The 12616-nt window shown below is 39.4% G+C and overlaps 1 protein-coding gene across 1 annotated transcript in view; it reads right to left on the bottom strand.

Moving 5' to 3' along the window:
- KPNA4 (karyopherin subunit alpha 4) overlaps window positions 1-12616 on the bottom strand; it is an 86286-nt gene that overhangs the window by 8599 nt on the left and 65071 nt on the right. The window contains exons 14-16 of the mRNA XM_049867614.1: window positions 5233-5304; window positions 3835-3997; window positions 791-885 (exon numbers count right to left, since the gene is read on the bottom strand). Of these exons, the coding sequence (XP_049723571.1) occupies window positions 791-885; window positions 3835-3997; window positions 5233-5304 (330 nt within the window). The remainder of the gene's footprint in view (window positions 1-790; window positions 886-3834; window positions 3998-5232; window positions 5305-12616) is intronic.

Here is a 12616-nt window from a genome sequence, read left to right as displayed (position 1 = left end):
CTCCGGGTGTGCGCCAGAGCAGCAAGGAAGTGGTCTCAGCCACCTGGCACCTGGTCCTGGCAGGGCCCTGGTGATGCCTACTGACCTTGGGCACCCAGAAGCAGATCAGGTGTCTGCCCCTCCTAGTGGCAGGGGCACCTGTTCCCGTGGGTGGGGGGCAGCGGGGTGGGCTTGCTGCCGAGCTGGGCTGTGGGCTTCCCCGGAGGGTGTGCACCGGACCACAGACATGTATGTGGTCGGACTTTGCCCGAATGGACGTTATGCGGCCCATGACTGTGTATGTGTGTGTGTACGCCCACCACTTTCATAGTACTTTATCTTTTTAGGATGATTTATTGTTTTCATTTTGTCTGTTTATTATTTTCATATTTGTTTTGGGTCACCAAATAAAAATAACAGTGATGCTATATTCAAATGTAGTTGAACTAATATTGTCATGAAGGATTTATTATAGGATATACTGATATCACTGTTCTGTTTAGAAATACACTATGCCATTAATAAAACATATGAAAACTATAAAGATATCAAGTAAGAATAAAGCTCGACTCACCCCCTGTCAAAAAAATCCTTATCTTTTTACTATTAGGGCTTGTGGTACTTTGTAATGCCCTGAGGGATTTTAAAATACTGAAGTATTTATCCGTTTCTGAAGCAAATGACATTATTGTTAATAGCTATTTTAATTTCATTTAAAAAATGCACACTGTATATCCTAGCTTACTGTATTATTTCATCCAGACTTATGTTTTATAAATAAAACTAAGAACACTACAAAATTACTAAGTACATCATCTGAAGAGAAGAACTGATCAATGATCTCATAGGCCAATTTGTAGATGTCTTCGTTTTCGTGATTTTGAAGTTGTTCAATTTTCTCCAGTCCTGTAAGATATTTTATGAAGTGAAACAATGGTGACATTTGAAAAGTAACAACAAAAATGTTACAATAATCTTATGACCACATAGTCCAATTTTGGGGAATATGTTCCAAAGATGAATTTTAAATAAAAATCATTTTATGCACAAAGATAAAGCTTATTATCTTAAAAAAATTAGCCTTAGTGTCTAACTGCATTAAATGTTTAAGCAAGCAATGGGACATGTTCAATAAAAAAAAAAAAAAAAAATTTTTTTTTTTTTTGTTCAATAGAATATAACAAATGTTTATAAAGAATAACAACGTACAGCTGCTTTTATTTGTTAGAAGTAAAAAGTAGATTATAAAATTCTCCCTATATACTTGATTACAGCCATTCAGAAAAAAAGACTCGCAAGATACCACAGAGGTGGTTTGCACTGCAGGACTATGGGTAATTTCTCCTCTTTCCTTCTTTCTACTTTCTATTATCTGCCAAGTTTTTCTGGTGAGAATATACTGGGGGTGGAGGAACATTAAAAAGTGCGGTTGATTAATAAATACGCTGAAGACATCTGTTAATGATCAAGATCAACCACAGTATTTCAGAGGAAAAGCAAATCTTCCCTGTAAACGTTAATAAGTTTATTAAATCAAAGGCAGAAACATTAAAAAGAATATACATACGTAACTTGCTGACATGTAAGCTCTATCTTGTTTTGCTTTATAGGAGTAATAATTACTTTTAAGGCCTCTGAAATAAAATGAAATGGCCCCTTGAGTCTTCTTCCTCTATCCTATCCTTAAATGGAAGGAACTGTCTTGGGCTCATTTCTCACTCTATACTCTGCCCCCTCTTGGTAAAACCCTTCCAATAAAAAATTTTAGTTACTACGTATAAACTGCAGACTTGCACATGTACAACTACATTTCTTTTCTTAGTGTCAGATGCATACAATTCAAATGCCTGTATGGTAATTCCACCAGGACATTTCACAAGTACCTAAAACTCAAACTGTCCAAAACAGCTCGTTTTATTTGTTTCCTCATGTAAACTCTTTTTCTCACCTGTATCCTTACTTGGTGATAATAACTGCTTGGGAAATCTGAGAGAAAGCCTAAGTTTCATTTTCCCTAATACGCCACAGTCAAATATCAAAAATGTCAGTGTATCCATTTCTTGAATCTTGTCATCTCCCCTAAACCTCTATTATGGCTGCCTTCATTTAGTGTGGCCTGACCATTACAGACTTCCCTAACAGGCTTCCCTGTCTCCTGTCTCCAACGGCCCCATTTCCCTGATACCCACATTCCCTCAACATATAAAATCCTTCAATGGCCTGTCTTACCCTACAGCAGAATCCACTGGGGGAGCTTATATAAAACAGATTCCTAGGCCCTGCCTCCAGTAAGGCACGTAATGCTTAAGAGCCCATATTTTGATTTTAACATACAAAGACATTTTAATAATTAAGGTATGTTTACATAATTCAAAAAAAAAAAAAAAAACCCAGCAATAATAATTTTTAAAAAGACTAGTTTAAAATTTTTTTTATACTTCCTAATCTCCTGATCCTACCTTGATACTCTTTTTTGTTCTTCTGTTCATCACTTTAGTAGATTTAAAGACGGCAGTCCCTGGTTAGGAACAGCTGACTTACAGACAACTCATACTTGCCCTTTAGAGTTACATAAATTTGCCTCCGCTTTGAAGCAAACGGACCAGCCCCAACCAATCCCTAGTCACACAAAATTCTTCATCACAATCACCTTCGCTTGCTGCAGGTGCAGCTTTTAAATCACTGGAAAGGCTTTGAGCCTTTTCACGCACTAAAGTCAGGCTAAATAAGAACCCTATGCACCTGTTCTGACTTACCTACAAGTTGGACTTAAAAACCCAGGAATGGATCACGTTCCTAACCTGGGGACTGCCTGTACACCTATTTCTTCCTACATCAATTTTCATGCCTCTTGACTCCCCCACTAAGTAAGATCAGATACTGCTTCCCCTACTCTTGTGGCTCTCTCCTTTCATTTCCTTCTCAACGTGTCAGAAATACCGTAACGTTGACCCAGGTTGACAGTGTTTATATTCTGACAGCCACACTGGATGAGACACCCATGTTCTGTCCCTACGTTAATTCTGAGTTGTAGATAATCCTTGTTCTTTATACCCCAGATGGTTCTGGTAACTGTCAGATTTGGGAACTATTCCCTACAGAATAAAGTATCTGCAGTGCTACAAAGCTTCCAAGACTTGGTAGGGGTCTGGTGACTACTTCTCCAGCCTCACCTCTTGGCAGCTTCTATCCCACACTTTGTGATTCAGCAACACTGAACTACTCATAATTTGCTGAATGCTGCTTCTCACCTCGGACTTTGCTCATGGTGTTATCTTTGCCTGGAACACCTTTCATCCCTTTTTATATCATTAATCCTTATTCATCTCTCAAAATCTCGCTCAGGTGTCACTTCCTGCTTCTTCCTGGATGGATTAGGTATCCCATTTTGTTGTACATTTCTATTAGGATAATTAGCACACTGAATCAGTTCATTGTTATCTCCATGACCAGACTACAGGCCTTGAGGGCAACGATGATGCCTTGCTTACCACTCTCTCTCCTGTACCTTAGCATGGTGCCTGTTCAATGCACAGCAGCTATTCAGTTACCTAAGCATGTGCTGGGAACCCTGGTGGCGTAGTGACTAAGAGCTACGGCTGCTAACCAAAAGGTCAGCAGTTCAAATTCACCAGGCGCTCCTTGGAAACCCTATGAGACTGAATCGACTTGACGGCAAAGGGTTTGGTTTTTTGGTTTTAAGAATATGCTAAAAACTGGGCAGGGCTGCACATACAGAATATAGAATATCTGTACCTTAATGAAGAAAAATACGGAAATGCTACATTAGTCAGAAAATAAAAGTGTTTCAGCAACAACACTGAAATGTAGAAAATTAGCTTGTAATAAACTTACCTCCACATTCTTCTATGAGATTGGCTATGGTTTCTGCCTCATCTTCAGCCATTTTTAATATGTTACTTAGTCCATCAAGTACTACCTGCACAACTTGTGCGTCCTTTACAGTCAGCAAGTTGCAAAAAGGTGGGATAACGTTTTGTTGGATAAGGTAGGCCACCTGAGGAATACAAACACAATGAAACAATACACATAAGGAAACTTAGTTTGTATACTGTATTATTCCACTGAAGTAACTGTGATTTTGAAAATCTGAGAATGGAAACATGACCTCATCTCTCATGTTACTAAACTAGATTACAAGTCAATTAAACCTCTTCTCCTTTTTAATGCAGGTAAGTTTATTTTTCTGGAATTTAGAAAGCAAAACTAAAGTAAAAATGAAGGCATCACTGTACTTCATGTCAAACATTCTTTGCCAGAAGGAAAACTTCCTTCAAAGATCCTTTCCCCTCTAAGATTAAGAGGTTATGAAATCAGTTAAGCAGCTGAACATTTTATTTTTTTTTAAACTATAATGGCTCAACTTGACAGAGTCTACTGGCTCTTTGCTGTAATAATTGCTGTAATAGGGAAGGGTAATTAGCACTCTCACATGCCGCCCACTTTTCCTGATTCCACTGTTTTCATAATATTTTTCGAACATTATAATAGTGTCATGAATTTTACTTTCACGAATTACATCTATATTCTGCTCTACATTCATATTTAAGTGGATTTACCTGTCATTACCGGTCCATGGCTCCTTTTTGACAGTTATCCATGTCTTTGTTTCTGAGCTCCAAATTCACCCTTTTTTACCTGCTCTGTGAAACAGATCTGGGCCTCTTAAAACTATTTTTCCTTTGCCAGTTAGTACAATGGGTGAGTTTTATCACCCACATGACCCAGAGGATGAGCGAGTGCTTCTTTAAATGTTATGTCCTAAATGCCTCACACGCTTCACCCTAGTTTAGTTCCTTGTTTGGTTTGCTGCTGGTGAATTTTTGTTTGCTTGCCTTTTTATAAATTTTAGTTCATTTGTTAGGAGAATTTGTAAGGTGGTCTCATTCTGCCATATTAAAATAAAAAGTCCTGTTCCTTCTTAATATTGTCAAAGCAAACAAAAAAACTAACAAGCAAGCAAAAAACCAACCCTGACTGTAAAAGCCTTGACCTTTGACCTTACTCTGGGTTAGAAAATTCTTATAGGTCAAGAAGTTGGAAAGAGAATACTTTTCTTCTATGGAATATGACTAAAGGAACTCAAGGTGAGGTTACCATATGGGGGGGGGGGATCACAGAATGCCTGTTATCTTGCTATTATTTTAAGTTATGATTTACTTAAGTCTAAATCTTAGAATTAACTATATTGTTATTTTATCAATTTTTAGAAATAAAAAAAGCTGAACTTACTTGGTCTTTCCTTCCACTAATTGTTAAGTTACTTATGGCCCAAGCAGCTTCCTTCTGAGTGCCAAAATCCCCCTGTAAAAGCAAAACAAATGGATATAAATTGTAACATATGCCAAATTTTACTGGAATAAAGGTTTTCTGAAATGATTTATCAACTGCTCATTTCCCCAGGATTCTTTTTAGCCTTTCTACATGCACACGTAATTTTTATATATATATATATTTTTTTAAGGTAAGTCTTTGAACTATACCCAATCTACCCTATACAAATGGAGACTTCTTTTTATAAGCTTCCTGGCAACAACAACAACAAAAACCAAACCAAGCCCACTGCCATTGAGTTGATTCTGACTCATAGCAACCCTAGAGGACAGAGTGGAACTGCCCCATAGAGTTACACTTGATATTACTGTTGAACAAAATAGAAAAATATACAATTTCATTATAACCAAAAGAATTTTAAGTTAAAGTATCCTTTTTAACTTCTAACAAAGATTTTAAAATAATACCCAGCATTAAGGAGACTATGATAAAATGTTACTCAAATACACTGCCTTTCAAATACAAACTGGCAAAATATATTTAAGAATCATTTGAAAATATGATTTAGTAATCTCACCTTTGAGATTTGTAAGAAAATAAAGCAAAGCATAATCGTATATCTTTCTACATATGGTCATAGCATCACTATAAGAGCCAAAAAGCGCAAGCAGGTATGACTCTTAACAACAGGGCAACAGTTGACTAACCATAATAAATCTACTTAATTAGATAAGAAGCTGCTATTAGTACCTGGGTGGCTCGGCTACTAACCAAAGGTTGATGGTTCGAACCCACCCAGAGGCACCTCAGAAGACAGGCCTGGGCTGTCTTCACAGAAAACCCCATGGAGCAGTTCTACTCTGCACACATGGGGTCGCTATTAGTCAGAATCGATTCAACGGCAACTAACAAGAACAAATTAAATATTCAGAAGACTAGGGACATGGAAAAATGCTTATGACGTTAAATAAAGCAAAAAAAAAAAAGTAAAGTAAGAGAAATGCAAATTAAAATTGCACTGAGCTATCCTTCCTTATTTATCAGATTGATAAAATCCAAATATTTGCCAGTGAGGCTGGTAGGAGCGAAAAAGGGTACAACCTTTAAAAAGGAGAACTGGCATTCTATAGCAAAATTTATGTATGTTTATTCTCTCATCCAGTAACCCCAAATATAATCTGGCAAAAACATGGAAAAAACCTACAAAGGATTGACTGAATCAACTATAGTACATTCATACAACAGAGTACCATGTAGCTGCGATAAAAGGAATGAAGAAGCTCTCTGTGTAGTGCTATGGAAGTGACTCCAGGATAAGGAAAATTAAAAGGGCAATGCAAGAATATATAATATGCTACTTTCTGTGTAAGAAAGGGGAGAAACAGGAATAAACATATGCATTTACTTTTATTTTAAAAATAAGCAATGGAAGGATAAACAAAAATAAAAATGAGTAATTGTAAAGAAAGGGAGAGGATGGGGTGGAGGGGAAGGACAGAATTGGAGTCTAGACCTCTGTGTATGTACCTTGAAAACAAGGTACATATTTTAACTTGGGAACCATATTAGTACTTTTCATAATAAAATAAAAAAGTAATCCCAGAAAACAATAACAAAAATCAGGAACAAACTTATTTATCAAGTTGGTGGCTTAATCACACATAAAAGAATTATTTCAAGTGACACAGTATTTTCAAGTACATCACTGGTGGAATATACTCTAAAGACAAAAAGAACCTCAAGGAAATCTTAAAACTGCATCCAGTAGTCATGTGCTAGTGGCAATGTTAGTCTTGTTATTTTGATGTTTTATATATGTATATGTGTGTGTGTATCAATACATCATAAGGCAAATAAGCACATATGTTCACATTTTTTAGCAAAAAAAAAAAAAAAAAGATATAAAATCAAATAATTGAAAAGAAAAACCTCATTATCCTAAATAACAATCTTTAAAAACTTCCTACGTTTCATTCATGATTCATTTCTTCTGAATTCTCATGTTCATGAACTTATTCCAGGCCTGGGTCAGAAAATATGTAAGATAAGCCTGGGACATGTCATATCCAAATGGTAGGTAGGAAACTCTCAAAAACTACTGGTGTAATGTCAAAAAAGACACAGGCACAAACTATAAAAGGTACCCAGTGATCAGGGATAAGGAGTGTCAAAAAAGAGTAACAACCATAATGGACTCATGCTCACCAAATACGTAAGAATCCAAACTTTCCTAATGACACTAAAAAAATTCACTCTGATAACATTTCAAGGTTGCCAGGAAACCATGTCATTCTAAAAATTGATTAATAATAAAAAAAGATCAGCATTTCTCCTGCCTTTCCTAAATAAGAAAAGCCTTTATTGAAGAATCTGGGTAATACATAAAGAACGACAGAACTACAGAGTCACCACTTTGCAGCTCCTCATGAAAAAACAGATCCAGACAATAATTGTCAATGGCAGCAAAAAACCATCAGGTGAAAGTCTTACGGACACTTTTACCATAACCAGCTCAATTAGGCTGGTAAGACCTGAACTCACTCACCAAAGGCTTACGGACACTTTTACCATAACCAGCTCCATTAGGCTGGTAGGACCTGAACTCGCTCACCAAAGGCTTACGGACACTTTTACCATAACCAGCTCAATTAGGCTGGTGAGACCTGAACTCACTCACCAAAGGCTTACGGTCACTTTTACCATAACCAGCTCGATTAGGCTGGTAGGACCTGAACTCGCTCACCAACCGCACCAGACGCAAGGCAGACAGTACGTGCCTCCTCATGGGAATCATCTGCAAGTAAAAAAGCTGTGCACAAAGTATTTTGATCTAAAAAACAGAACCTGATCCAGCAGTTTACAGGAAATGAGCCCCCAGGTTGGAAGGCGCTCAAAAGATGAGTGGGGAAGAGCTGCCTCACAGAGCGGAGTAGACGTTAATGACTTGGATGGATTAAAGCTTTTGGGACCTTCGTTTGCTAATGTGGCACGACTTAAAATGAGAAAAGACAGCTGCAAACATACATTAGTAACTAGAATGTGGAATGTACAAAGTATGAATCTAGAAAAACTGGAAGTCATCAAAAATGAAATGGAACTCATAAAGACTGATATCCTAGGCATAAGTGACCTGAAATGGGCTGGTACTGGCCATTCTGAATCAGACAATCATCTGATTCCTACTATGCCAGGAATGACAAATTGAAGAGGAACAGGGACGTATTCCTTGTCAAAAAGAACATTTGAAGATATATCCTGAAGTTGAACTGCTGTCGGTGATAATACCCATATACCTACAAGGAATACCAGTTAATATAACTATTATTCTCATTTACACACCAACCAAGGCCAAAGATGAAGAAATTGAAGATTTTTACCAACTTCAGTCTGAAATTGATCAAACATGCAATCAAGAGGCAATTGATAATTACTGGTGATTGGAATGTGAAAGTTGGAAACAAAGAAGGATCGATAGTTGGAAAACATGGCCTCGGTGACAGAAATGATGCTGGGAATTGCGTGACAGAATTTTGTAAGACCAACGACTTCTTCATTGCAAATACCTTTTTCAACAATATGAACGGCAACTACAGACATGGACCTCATCGGATGGAATACACAGGACTCAAAATGACTACATCTATGGAAAGAGATGATGGAGAAGCTCAATATCATTAGTCAGAACAAGGCCAGCTATGGAACAGACCATCAGTTTCTCATATGCCAAGTTCAAGCCGAAGCTGAAGAAAATTAAAACACATCCAAGAGAGCCAAAGTACAACCCTGAGTATAACCCACCTGAATTTAGAGACCATTCCAAGAACAGATTTGAGGGGGCTGGGCCAAGATGGCAGAGTAGTCAGCTGCTTCCAGTGGTCCCTCTTACAACAAAGACCCATAAGACCAAGTGGATTGATTATCTATGACAAGCTAGGAGCCCTGAATATCAAAGGCAAAGTTGAGGAATCAGACTGAGCAGCAGGGGAAGGGAGAAATGGTTCAGAAGCAGAGAGGAGTTGCCACACCTGACCCGGCAGAAACCGACACCCCGCAGGCCGATTCCACTGCCGGGAGCGCAGAGAGGCAAAGCAGTGGCCTTTGGGATGCGCTTTCCACAACGGGAAAGGAGGAGCAGCAGAGTCTGCTCAACCCTCCAGAACAAGAGCAAAGCAGCCCTCAATCAGCAGAAGATAAGTACCTACGTTTAACCTACTGAGATCCAAAAATACCCCTTCGGGAAAAACCTCTCTCCCATTTACCGGCTATCTTCCCGCCCTGCACTGGGTCCCAGCCAGCTGCATCCCCTGGGCTGGAAGAAGGACCCTGCACTCTCCCTGAGCCATTCTTCCATCCTTGGAGAGGGAACAAATTAACAAACAGGGAAAAAATAATCTGCCAGCTCCCTTAAGCCGGGAACTCAGGGCAGAAACGGCTCCCTTTCCTAGGCACAGGCATAAGGGGTCTATGGACTCTGAATGCCTTTCACCCCTGCATGGACCTGTGTGGGCCCATTTCAACAGTGTAGGCCCTCATTAGCACAGTACAACAGGGCATATACGTGAAGTCTAACTTCCAACTGTTTCAGCTACATGGTGGAGAGGCAGGTTCATAACAGTTGACACTGCTCTGACTATTAAGCAGGGTCCTCACCTACCCATATCAGGGGCCTGAGGACTGGTGGCTCCATCCGTGACACCTAGCCACCTGCGACACAGGTCCAAGAATAAGTGGTGCCTCCCAGTCCTTACAGCCAACAGCACTGGGTACCCATAGGCCGACTGCAAAATCTACCCACCTACGTGCTCTAGGGAACAAGGACACAGTTTCCTTACAGACACGGGCAGCTATCAGCCCCCTGCCTTGCTCAGTACATGACCGCCTATTGCTGCCAGATACCTGTGCCTACACCAATCACTCCTGCTTATCCAGGACTGCAGGTGAGAGTCTGTACCACACACTTAGTGACCGACTACCCGGACACCCGAGCTGAATCCATACTAGGTTTGACGCGTTGAACACTAATGACCAAAGACCAGCTGAGTTCTGGGTGACATCAAGTACATCATACATAAAGAAAGCAAAAGGTCATTAAAAAGACAGAAACAGACCAAAGCGGATGTTAGAAGAGACTCTGAAACTTGTTGAACAGACAGTAGCTAAAGCAAAAGGAAGAAATAATGAAGAGATAAACAGAAGACAGCCAAGAACAGCTTGAGAAGACAAAGTATTACAATGAAATGTACAAAGACCCAGAGTAAGAAACCAAAAAGGGAAGAACACACATGGCAGTTCTCAAGCTGAAAAAACTGAAGAAAAAAAATTCAAGCCTTTAGTTGCAATACTGAAGGATTCTATGGGCAGTGAAAGAGAGGAAGACCCTCAACAAGATGGACTAACGCAATGGCAGCAATAATGGACTGAAGCATAGCAATGATTGTGATGATGGCGCAGGACCCGGCAGTGTCTTGTTATGTTGTACACGGGGTTGCTACGAGTCGGAGCTGCCTCGATGGCACCTAACAAGATACGCAAAAAACTGAATGATGCAGGAAGCATCAAAAGAAGATGGAAGGAATACAGAGAGTCACTGTACCAAAAAGAATTGGTCGACATTGAACCATTTCAGGAGGCAGCATATGATCAAAACTGGTGACACTGAAGGAAGAAGTCCAAGCTGCACTGAAGGCACTGGTGAAAAACAACTCCATGAATTGACAGAGTATCAACTGAGAAGTTTCAACAAACAGATGCAACGCTGGAAGCACCCACTCATCTATGCCAAGAAATCGGGAAGACAGCTTTCTGGCCAACCACTGGAAGAGACAGATAATCGTGCCCATTTCAAAGAAAGGTGATTCGATGGAATGTGGAAATTATCTAACAGTATTATTAATATCACATGTAAGTAAAATGATGCTGAAGAGAATTAAAAAATGGCTGCCGCAATGCATTGGCAGGGAACTGCCAGGAATCAGCTGGATGCAGGATAGGGTACGGAGGAAGGGACATCACTGCCGATGTCAGATGGGTCTTGGCTGAAAACAGAATACCAGAAAGATGTTTACCTGTGTTTAAGGCATCTGACTGTATGGATCATATCAAATTATGGATAACATTGTGAAGAATGGGAAATCCAGAACACGTAATTATGTTCATACAGAACCTATACACAGTTGTTCAAACAGAACAAGGGGATACTGTATGGTTTAAAATCAGGAAAGGTGTGTTTCAGGGTTGCATCCTCTCACTGTACTTATTCAATCTATGTGCTGAGCAAATAATCCAAGAAGCTGGACTATATGAAGAAGAACAGGGCATCAGGATTGGAGGAAGATTCATTAACAACCTGTGCTATGCAGATGATACAGCCTTGTTTGCTGAAAGCAAAGAGACCTTGAAGCACCTACTGATTACAACTCAACATAAAGAAAACAAAAATCCTCACAACATCCAATAGGCAACATCATGGTAAACAGAGATAAGACTAAAGTTGTCAAGGATTTCATTTTACTTGAATCCACAATCAATGCCCATGGAAGCAGCAGTCAAAAAATCAAACCATGTACTGCACTGGGCCAATCTGCTGCAAAAGACGTCTGTAAAGCATTAGAAAGCAAACACGTCACTTTAAGGACTAAGATGCACCTGACTCAAGCCACAGTGTTTTCAGTCGCCTCACATGCATGGGAAACAACAAATAAGGAAGGCTGAAGATGAACTGATCCTTCTGAATTAGAGTGTTGATGAAGAATACTGAATATATCATAGACTGTCAGAACAAAGAACTCTGTCTTGGAAGAAGTACAACCAGAATACTCCTTAAAAGCAAGGACAGTACTTTGTCTTGCTTACTTTGGACATGTCATCAGGAGGGACTAGTTAGTCCCGGAAGAAGGACATCATGCTTGGTAAAGCAGAGGGTCAGTGAGAAGGAGGAAGACCCTCAACAAGATGGAATGACACAGTGGCTGCAAGAATGGGCTCAAGCATAACAATGACTGTGAGGATGGTGCAGGATGGGGCAGTGTTTCGTCCTGTTATGGATGGGAGTCGCTGTGAGTTGGAACTGACATGACAGCAGCTACATCACCAATTTACAGGAAACACAGAGGAAATACAGACATGTTTTCTCTTTTATTACAGGTCGGTTTTCAGGAAAAAACCCTCATGCTGTGACTGCAACATTATAAATTGCTTGTTTCCCAAATGTTAATAGGAGTATGAGAGATGATATAGCACATGGTTAATAGCACACTTACTTAGCTGTTTGACCTTGGCCAATTTACCTACACCATAATTTCTTCATCTGTAAAATGAGGATAATAGTAGTATCTAACCTCAG

This window comes from Elephas maximus, chromosome 23 (assembly GCF_024166365.1).
Source record: "Elephas maximus indicus isolate mEleMax1 chromosome 23, mEleMax1 primary haplotype, whole genome shotgun sequence".
In the NCBI taxonomy this organism is placed as follows: Eukaryota; Metazoa; Chordata; class Mammalia; order Proboscidea; family Elephantidae; genus Elephas; species Elephas maximus.
The sequence above is the reverse complement of the archived record's forward strand: the minus strand, read 5'-3'. Positions and strand labels throughout refer to the sequence as shown.